At 32.8% G+C, this 10,812-nt stretch overlaps 1 protein-coding gene across 2 annotated transcripts; it reads left to right on the top strand.

Moving 5' to 3' along the window:
* The first annotated feature begins 1,232 nt into the window (after positions 1 to 1,232).
* LOC128155513 (kinesin-like protein KIF9) lies at positions 1,233 to 10,809 on the top strand. 2 transcript variants are annotated; one of them, XM_052817258.1, is made up of 20 exons: positions 1,233 to 1,389; positions 2,067 to 2,265; positions 2,672 to 2,837; positions 3,036 to 3,189; positions 3,870 to 4,062; positions 4,316 to 4,399; positions 4,498 to 4,590; positions 4,860 to 5,072; positions 5,321 to 5,467; positions 5,596 to 5,700; positions 5,806 to 5,861; positions 6,597 to 6,687; positions 7,034 to 7,045; positions 7,941 to 8,116; positions 8,284 to 8,451; positions 8,654 to 8,862; positions 9,095 to 9,274; positions 9,461 to 9,576; positions 9,728 to 9,832; positions 10,231 to 10,809. In XM_052817258.1, the coding sequence occupies exons 2-20, from the start codon at positions 2,089 to 2,091 to the stop codon at positions 10,342 to 10,344; spliced, it is 2,559 nt and encodes an 852-aa protein (XP_052673218.1). In that variant the 5' UTR covers positions 1,233 to 1,389; positions 2,067 to 2,088; the 3' UTR covers positions 10,345 to 10,809. The 2 variants fall into 2 exon arrangements, with proteins under 2 accessions (XP_052673218.1, XP_052673219.1); XM_052817259.1 differs by lacking the exon at positions 7,034 to 7,045 and having other exon boundaries at positions 1,234 to 1,389.
* Positions 10,810 to 10,812: the final 3 nt, after the last annotated feature.

The following is a 10,812-nucleotide window of genomic DNA, read 5'->3' as shown; positions in this document are numbered from 1 at the left end:
GGATGAAGATATATGATAATCGTTTATTTTGTGTAGATATTTATCGTTAATAATGTAATTTCATTTAGTGTTAAACATTGTTAAATTCAAGGAGAAACAAACCAGAAAAGTTAGATTTTACCAGAGACACATGAATAATTATCATGATTATAATTGTTTCTGATTTTTTCTTTTTCATTATGAAATCAATTTCATGACTATATCCCCGAGTACCCAAACTCCGTCACCATAACCGGAAAACAGTCCGCGTTTCTCTGCAAATTATTTTTTGCGGTTTTTATCATTTGCAATCACTAAATATAACATGAAATGTTATAATTTATAAAATTATTAACAAAAATATTCTTAATATTATTCAAATAAGCCCTCTGAAAACGACGTTTATCACACGTGCTATCATAACTTATGAACCTAACTCCGTCACCCACATGATCTATGATACGCCAGGGAATGAAGACACATTAACAATTTAGTTTAAACTCAACTTGTATCTAGACCAAGTTATAATAAGTAAAATCGGTGTAAACAATTTAAATTGTATATCATTTCATCAAAGTGAAATGATCGCCAGAATAAAAAAAAATTGGTCCTTGTAACAACAATCACAACGACCTTTTCAGAATGTATGGATGTCATTTGATTTCTGTCCATATATGTTTCAAATATATCATATCAAGAATGAATATATCAATGATTATGTTATTTATTTATTACATTTTTAATAAATGTAGCATATTCTATAATTACCGTATATATCTGTAACCCTGTATAAGGCAAAAATTACGGCTTGAGCGATTTGACGTTATCATCAGTGTAGTGCATAAACGCTATTGCGGACTGAAAAAAATGTATCAATAACCGTAATAAAAAATAAATTACATGTGAAATGTTTCATCTTGACCTCTCTTAAAATGACTGACAGCAGTAAATAATCGAATAGGCCCGCATGTCAGAAATATCGTTATTTTAGTGGACCCGTAAAAAGGTGTTAGCTGATTTCACGCAATTATTGTTGCATAAAATGAACAGGGTGTAATTTTGTTATGTTTGAACACATTCTTAAATTTAACCGTTGTAAATTGTTGACATTTGATTGAAGATTTTTGACATGCAAAAAATGACGTCATAATCGCACTTGATTTCAAACGGCGAGGAGTTTCCCGAAAGTGACGGAGTTAGGGTAGTGACGGAGTTAGGGTGCTATGCGATAAGTACTCTCTCTCTCTCTCTCTGAGAGACACATCGGGATCGACATTCAGAAAATCTTATCACTACGCACATGCGCATTTCACTTAACAACAGTCAACAGTACGGGGTCGCAGGGAAAAAAATAGACTGAAAAACAAATGATAATTGTATGTGATTATTTCTAAACATAGGATAATTCAGGTATGGAACTTCAGCGTTTAATCTTGAAACATAACACTGTGTATGATGTCTACAAACCAATCCATAAGTTGTAGAAATGTTTTCTTATGTGCAGTTCATTATCAATAAACATCCAGTCATATTTGGGGTGTCCGGTCAAGTCGTACACAGACCAACTCGTATACAGGTCAACTCGTATACAAAATTTCCGCATAAAAACAATAATTGTTAAAACAACAAGCGCGATGTTTCTTGCTTCTCCAAACGGATGACTTCTTAAAGGCAAATTAAGATACTCCTCATTATTTTGTTGACTCTATAGTAACACAAGTCCTACTCTATTGTAGGTATGGGGTTATTTACTAAAATTGATGAAAATCTTATCATAGAAAGTATACGGGAATTTTTTGTATACGAGTTGACTTTCGGTTTAGCATACCTATTTTATATGCGGAATTTTTTGTATACTAGTTTACTTTTATTTTTTTATGCGGAAATTTTTGTATACGAGTTGACCTGTATACGAGTTGGTCTGTGTACGACTTGACTGTAAATCATATTTGGTCATTTAGACATTAAAAAAGGTGTGATAAGGTAGCTTACTGCATTTTTAAGTATGTGTATATGGAATGAAAAGGATTTTGCTAAATGCTTATCAACTCGTGTCGTGTTAATTATGCATCTACATATTGTTTTAGCTGAAAAGGACCCAACTCAACCATGTACAGCCGTGGTAATACCTCAGGTTTAAGTTCTATCAGCTATGGCTCAAATTTATCTGGGGGCTCACACACACGGAAACCTGGTCAAAAAAATAAAAGGGTTCAAGTGTGGGCAAGAGTTCGACCAACAGCAGAATTTGCTTATGATAATTTGGAGTTACTGCCAGATGGAAAGGTATTATATCATGTGTTTGGTTTCTATACAGCTTCTTTTTATAATTAATATAATGTCACAAATATGAAAAGAGTCCAAGATTTTTCTTTTGAAACTCTCTTTTGTTTTATCAGGGTCAGATTTAAGAAAATAAAGTATACTTGTATTAAGGAATCTACAAATTTCATTTTGAAAATCACTTAAACATAAATATTGTCAATGCTTTTGACAATTGATGTACATGTAACTGTGGTGTTTTTTTAATAAAATTTTAATTGACTATGTACAATTGACATTGTAAAACATTATCTTTTTAAAAATTATACAAACATGAAAACAAATAATAAGTGATTTATCAAAGTTAACATTGAAGATTATTTTCAGTGAAAGCAAGACTATTAAATTTTTTTTATCATTTATCTTCCAGAGCATTAATGTTCATCAAAGAAAAGATACAAGGAGAGGTGTTGTAAATAATCAGATTCTTGACTGGTCATTCAAGCTAGATGGAATATTTAACAATGCAGCACAAGATCAAGTGTTTGAGACTGTTGGTGCTGATATTGTCACTTCAGCTTTAGATGGTTACAATGGTAAGAACCGAATAATGATCATCATAGTTAATTATCATTCCTTAACATAATGTTTCAGTTCAGCATTAGATAGTTTTATTGAGAAAAACCTGAAGAACATCAAATTAAAAGACATGTTACTTTGATCTGCATTCATATTTTCAAAAAAGCTTGTTTTTCAATTCAGGTAATTTAGTAATATTTAATTTCATTTTACAGGAACATTGATGGCTTATGGACAAACAGGAGCAGGGAAAACCTTTACAATAACAGGTGCTACAGAGAGCTACAAGGAAAGGGGGCTTGTTCCAAGGGCATTGTCTCAGCTGTTCAAGGAAATAGAAGAAAGACCAGAATTTGCAATAACTGTCAGGTATAACTTACAGATACTAGAACTAAATCTTACTCAGTTATATTGATGAACTGCCACTGAACAGTATGATTATTCAAGGGTCAATCCAATCAGATGGTGATTAGACAACTCATGAGAGGATATTGTAAGGATTAACATCAACTGAATATTTCTGTTAAACTTTAAAGAATATGCAGTTGCATTTTTTTGTTTGTTTTTGACAGAGAATTTTTTATTCAAACACTAAAATGTCAGTATACAGAAAGAACAATTTTTAGAATAATAAGCATGATTATTCCGGAAACAACCTGAAAGGGGGGGGGGGGGGGTCTATGAAGGGGGCAAGAATGGCTATATACTACTGTGGTTTCATCAATATTCGTTGAATACCAATTTTCATGGATTTTGTTGTTTAGTTGATCCACGAAATTAAATGTTCATCGAAGTGCAATTTTTATTAACATGTTGTATTGATAGGGTCATTGGCGACGAATTTACCTATCCTTGAAACTGTGATTTCCACTTTATCCACAAAAATTGATATCCTTGAATATTAATGAAACCACAGTAGTAGTGAGTCTTCCCCACAGAAGAATGACTGTATAAAACAACACCAGTGTTAGATTTGCAAATGATTGTGTTCATACCCAGTAAATACGTTTGTTACTATCATTATGTTTACCTCTTGATGTTGATGACAGGGTTTCCTACCTGGAGATCTACAATGAGACCATGTCTGATTTGCTGTCCACTATGCCAGAGACATGGAAGAACAAGGAAGAGGGTCAGGATCAGGCTATGGTTGTTGTAGAAAACCAGGATGGCGTGTATGTGAAGGGTCTGTCCTGTCATCTAGCTCAATCTGAAGAGGAAGCACTTAATCTCTTGTTTGAGGTATGGTCTCTTTTCGTGCTCTATTTTGTTAAAAAAAAAAAATAATAATTTCTATAATCAAATAGATATTTTTCAACACCATTTGAAGGCAATTATGTTATTTAATTTATCGATGACACAAAATGTCTGCAGCAATATTTAACTTTAAATACCGTATATAGGAAATTTTAATTAATTTTTTTTAAGGAAACATTTTCTTGGTGTTTTTTAATTGCTGTCAGGTTTATTGAATTTTTGAAATTATTTTTTGTAGGGAGAAACAAATCGTGCAATTGCTGCCCACTCACTCAACAAACAGTCCTCTAGATCTCATTGTATATTCACAGTCTATTTGGAGGTAAGACTTCAAAGTTTGATTTTGGAGTAGAATGATTCAACCTTCTGTTTTCTTTGTAAAATATTGCTTTTTAATGATGTGACTTTTGGTATTTGTAGACAAGATCTAGAGTACAGTCAAATGCTAGGTATACCATTTCTAAACTAAACTTTGTGGACCTAGCAGGATCAGAGCGTCTAGGAAAAACTAAGGTACTGTTAAACAAAGATCAGAAGATCCATGCAATGATAGATTTTATTCCCATATAAATGTATAATAATTGATTGATCAAATCATAGATAGTGAAAAGTCAAGCTGCAAACTTATTTTTGCATTACATTATTTCCTACACATTTCAATTATTTCAAAGCAATAACCTTAAAATATTACTTTATGCTTATGACAATTTGGAGCGACATACTGCATGCCTAATACATGTACTAGAAATGTAATAGAAAATGGATATAAATCAACATTTCAGTCAGAAGGGAAGACACAGCAAGAAGCTATGTATATCAACAAGTCATTGACGTTTTTGGAACAAGTGATTGTAGCTCTAGCAGACAGGAGGAGGGAACACATTCCATTCAGACAGTCCAAACTGACACATTGTTTGAAGGACTCCATTGGGGGAAACTGTAACACTCTCCTTGTCGCAAACGTCTGGGGAGAGGAAGCTCAGTTAGAAGAAACAGTAAGTGTATTTACAGAGGGAACATTTTTTTTTTACTATTTTGAGTGTTTCCTTAAATAAAATATATGAACCTCTGTTCATGTATAACACTTTAAAGCAAGCAACAAAAATTTGGAAAAACTGCCAGAGAAAGAAAATTTAAAGCAATACAAGGTTAAGGAGCAAATTGAAAGTAAAACTTCAGCAACATTAAAGTCTTTAGTAAATAGTCCTTTAACGTTTACAATAATGGTATCAATGTAATTTAGGTGTCTACTCTACGGTTTGCCACCAGAATGATGTGTGTAGCCAGCGAACCAGCTGTGAATGAACTTTATGACCCTGTAGTTTTAGTCAAAAAACTAGAGAGAGAAATTCAACATCTAAAGAATGAACTTGCTATGCATGACACATTGGTAATTATTCATTTGTTTACTTTTCTGAAGATTTTATATTATTAATGATGATTTTGTAATTTTTATTACAAGTATTTTACTGCCATATATACGGGTACATTGGTATATCACTGATTGCATTTTTACAGACAAATCGAAGCATGGTATCATATGACCCCCTGTCAGAACAGAAAAGATATGAAATTCGGCAGCAAGTTCGAAAATTCTTGGAAGGATCTATAAATGAAATTGATGTGAGTAAAAGCAATGAAATAAGTGATATTTATTGAATTAAAAATCAGCTTGACATTGAGTCAATGATTTGTCCCTAAGCTGACAAACTTGTTTGTTTACTTCAGATTGTGAATGTCAGGCAGATTCATGGGACATTTGAGGCTTTTAAGGAAGTCTGCATGTAAGTATTTGGTTCATTAAAGAAAATCAAAGTACTGAAGTACTGACGGGAGTTGATTTTATCGATTATCATTTATTATCTTGCATGGCAATTAGTTTCTAGTTTGTATTTGAATTACGCACTTTTTTATAATATGGATTTTTAGACTTTTCTGACAAGAATTTCGGGAAACCCCATATGAATCATGTTGTGTAATATTTAAAGATGGATTTTAAACTATGAATTAGTAGTCGAAAAAATTCTAAAAATTGTTTGGATCCAAGCACTATTGATATCGAACTCTAGTCTCGTTCAACCATACGCTCGGCTGTCTCTGACAGCCAAGCGTTTGGTTGAATGAGACTATATTAAACTCTGGCGTTTAAGGAATACATGAGACTACAAAAATATCTACCTTGTTCGTATCATATAAAATCTGACTATTTTCAAAGTGTTTATAGATAAGTTTCCTTGAAAACAATGCTTAAGTATACATTACATCGAATTTTTCTATTATTTTCAAGAACTAAGTCTTGTCAGCGGTGGTGATTTGTGCTTAGGTCCAAACACTGTTTTACTTTCGGTTTGCCGGAGTGACTCCATAGGAGAGTTGATTAAAATCAACTCCCAAAAACTATCCAGAATGTTTGAATGTTTGATATGAACTGAATTTTATAGCAATATAGCTTAAATATGTACATGTACTTGATTCTTTTCATAGAATTATTATTCATTATTTTGATATCTTCCTTGCAGGCAAATGGAAGCTGATGTTGAACAAAAGCTGAGAGAGAAGTATACCCTGATAGACAAGACTGACCCAGCTGCCATTGCAGCAGCACAACAGGTAATTACTTGCGCCAAAATAAAGTCGTCCTAATGCTTCACTTGCTGAAGGGTTTCTTTTTGCAGTTTCATCTAGGAACATTGTGCAATTTTGCAAATACCAAGTTTTTTTATGTTGTTTTTTTTTACAATTTAATTTTTATTCACCTTTGAAGGTTTGGATAGCAGCATCATGTTCTGTTTCAGCTAGATGATAAAAAATTATTTAAAAAAAGCACTCAATAATAAGAGATATACTGTAGCTATGCTGTACATTTCATACACTTTTAAGTGGATTAGAATGACCTGTTCATATTTTTATAAAGATCAGATGTTTAAATTGCATTAATATTTATTTTCAAATATAGAGTGAATATGAGGTAATGCATCTATTTCAGTTCTATGAATTTATTACTTTTTTAAAAAGTTCTTTTTCACATGCTGTATATTATAATCATTGTCACAAACCAGCACTGTGCATTAGTCTAGATAAATATGAATGCATGTCTTAAGACTATACATATTTTGCATTAAATGCAAATAACATCACTAGCATTGCTTTATGAAACACACTTCTTGTAATTTCCAATGAAAGTATGATAACTTGAATATATTTCATCAACATTTTATATGTATAACACATGAGTAAGTGTTGTATGATAATTATTCTGATTTAAGCATGGATAAATTCACATTTTGGTTCTTTTAAAATACACATAGTTTAGATGATGTTTGCATGTGTATAATTCAAGCAAGATACTTTATGTTCTGTTTACATTTCAGTACATGTACATGTAATTGTAAAACAAAAACTGAATACCGGTAGATATTAAAGATTAAAGCATTCAAACTTGCTCTGAAGAATACCGGTACATGCATATTAAACACAGAAAATGATACCCGTTTCATATAATTTTTACCCTGATAGTCAAAAATACTGTTCATTCAATCTGGATAATATATTTACTCAAGAAAACTTTACCAATATATATACTCTTTTGTTCACTAATTTACGCTACCTTTGATCAATATATTATATTTCTATTAACACCGTAGAAACATTTACAAGAAACCCTAGATTTAGAATTTTGTAATATAATTTTCCATTTATATAACATTCATGATAAAAATGTATTAAAGTGAAGATTGGTGAACATGATGTATTATCATATCATTGTCATTAAAAATCAAAATTTGCTTACAACATGCAATGTTACTCAAAATATAATAGAAATTGATAAATTTTAAATTACCTAAGAAGTTACCTTCTTACAGGCAGGAGTAAACATCACAGATGAGGGAGTTCTGGTGGGAGACACAGATGGTCAAGGATTTGGGGTGGGCGTCGCCCCCAAATCTGCCAAGGCTGACCCCTCAGCTGTTGTTCAAATAAAGAAAAAGGAGAAGGAAAAGGAAACTAAAAGAGGAAAAGGAGGAAGAGATGCTAAAAGGTAATACACTGTAATTAGCAATGATTCAATGATTAATCAGTGCTGAAAGATTATTTATTAAGCATATAAAGCAGCAATATGTACAGGATAAGTAAAAAAAATCTATAGAATTGAACAAGGAATGACACATCTTCTAAGATTATAAAGTTTATTTGGTTGCTCTGTAGTCCTGTGGGTGGTAAGAGTGTTAGCAGCCCCTCACACAGTGCTAAGGGAGAGAGAGAGGTCAAGTCACCCCACCCCTCTATAGACAAGGACCGACCAGATCACGAGGATGCTCCTACCCCAGTCAGCTCGACTGGTCCCTCACGGGCTGATAGACTCACTCGACCCAGGTATGTAAACAACTTGTTGTAATGAAAGTTGATAAAATCAGGTTTTTCACAAATTTAAATACTTGTAATTTGCACTTTGTTAATGGATGGTAGTTCATGAGTAAGGATTATGATTTCTGATCATGCATGATATAGAACATCAAGGGCACCTATTTGTAAAGAGGGAGGTACCGACTCAGCTTTATCAATTATTTCTTTTCAGCACTCCCCCAAGTCGAACAGCCAAATTTGAGGAGTTTAAGCAGGAGAAAGGGGTAGAAATCAACAGAATCCTAGTTGAAAACAAAGAGATTTTGGCATCAAAGAAAAAGGCCTATGCAGATTTAGCCAAACAAATAAACACATCAAAGATCGATATTGATGCATCCAGAGATAAACTAGAGCGCCTAAAGGAGGAAAGAGAAGCAAATGGTACGTGGATTTCAACCATTTGACAATATGTTAATTTAGAACTGAAAATACATTTCAGCTTGAAACTTTTATAATAAATATCATAATGATTCATCTGCTAAGCAGAACATTAAAGATTTTGAAATTTGGCATACTTAAACAATTTGACAAGGGTCAGGTTTCAATTTCCTCTTTTGATAAAGGGTGTATACCATTGATGTGTTAATAAGCCCTTTGGATGACAATTCTGTAGGTCCTCAGTACAATGAAGATGGAGATGTCATCATCAGTGAGGAAGAGTTCCTGGAGATCAAGAGATTAAAAGATCTCAAACAGCATTACAGAAGCGGTTATGATGAGCTGAAGAATTTGAAGGCAGAAGTTCAGTATTGTCAAAAGCTGGTGGACCAGTGTCGACAGAGGCTCATTAATGGCAAGTTTCTGGCTGTGACTTGCATTTTTCATTAACTGATATCGAGTGATATAGATTGGGAACAATCAAATATTCTTGAGCAAAGTTGATCAAGCTTAAAAAATGTGGTGCTTACATGAATTGTTTTTTTCCCAAAGACTGTTCATTTTTTATACCGATCTTTATTATTCCATTTTGGTTTAACAGAGTTTGATAACTGGTATGCTGAGAGTTTCCTGAACCAGACAGATGACATTTCTAGCTCAGCCGCTGGTCATGGAATGAGACCTGGGGTGATCCTCCCATTCAATCCAAACCAAGTGGTCAGTTATTGAATGTAGTGAATATTAACATAAAGGAAATGCGAAAGATATGAATGATCATTGATTAATACTGTACATGTATTAATTCTTGCTTCAACAATATTCTTTCTCTGTCATTGAATTTTGAGTTTCTCCTCTTCTTTTTTTTAAGCCGGAGGATGAACAGGAGAAGTTTGATCGGTTACAGATGGAGCTCCTGATGAACAACCCTGACTCAGCAGCTTACTACAATGCACAGATGAGAACACAGAGAAGGGTGAGTAGATCATGATTAAGTTAGCCATATATTGAAACCTGACAAAAACCAAGACTCTTTCTCCTTAAATAAAATGTTACCAATGAAGTTAATTCCTCTTAAGAATAACTCTGGATTCCTCATTTATTCGATGATTCTGTCTTTTTGTAACAAATCACGAGAAGCATCAAACTTTTATTGTAATTCCATACAGTTTCAACTGTCAGAAAAATAAAAGTGAGACTTTAAAGTCTACAAGAAATATGCTTCTCACAATTTTTGCAGGGGTAGTAATTCCTCGCATTTAATTAGGAATTTACAGTACATCCCGCAAAAGTTCCAAAACACTGTATTTTAAATAGTAAATACCTGCGTATTGTTTATGCTTTTTCTATTGATTCCCATTTTTTTTCTTTCAGAAAACATATGAAACTGCCATGTCACAACCTCAGCCGTCTCTGCGACAGTCGCCAGGGATTCCGAAAATGACAGTCAGAAACAAACCCCCAAACATGTTACAAGTCTCTCAATAGACAGTATTGATATTCAGTTCTTTCTCTTTGGGAATGGAGTACTTAAATAATTGTTCTTTCATTGACCATGAAGTGGTTATTATTATTTACTTTATATTTTGTTATCACACCTTTTAGTACTTAATTTATTTACAAACTATATGTACATGAATTCAGAGCTATGTTGGACTCTTAGGATTTGAAGTTCTTATCTTTATACTTCTATGAATCCATGTTTTATTCAAATGTTATTTTGTGTATCATATGTATATATTTTGTACATGTTCATCATTGAACACAGATTTAGAGGCTGGCGATATATTGCATCATGTGATGAATGACTCTTGAAGTTTTGTTGAAGTTTGAACTTATTCAGTCTCTGTGATAAGTATTTTTCGTGTGACCAGCTAGGATTCCGTCCCTTTTGTTGTTTTAATTTTATCTTTGAAAATATGAAATGTCTTCAATAAAACATCACAATTTACAGGT

This window comes from Crassostrea angulata, chromosome 7 (assembly GCF_025612915.1).
Source record: "Crassostrea angulata isolate pt1a10 chromosome 7, ASM2561291v2, whole genome shotgun sequence".
Lineage (NCBI taxonomy): Eukaryota > Metazoa > Mollusca > Bivalvia > Ostreida > Ostreidae > Magallana > Magallana angulata.
The sequence above is the reverse complement of the archived record's forward strand: the minus strand, read 5'-3'. Positions and strand labels throughout refer to the sequence as shown.

What these genes read in the sequence shown, in the direction of transcription:
- LOC128155513 (XM_052817258.1), top strand. Translation starts at nt 2,089, where the DNA reads ATGTACAGCCGTGGTAATACCTCAGGTTTAAGTTCTATCAGCTATGGC. An exon ending in GGAGGAAAGAGAAGCAAATG is followed by an intron (nt 8,863 to 9,094) that starts GTACGTGGATTT and finishes ACAATTCTGTAG; the next exon opens with GTCCTCAGTACAATGAAGAT. An exon ending in CATTCAATCCAAACCAAGTG is followed by an intron (nt 9,577 to 9,727) that starts GTCAGTTATTGA and finishes CTTTTTTTTAAG; the next exon opens with CCGGAGGATGAACAGGAGAA.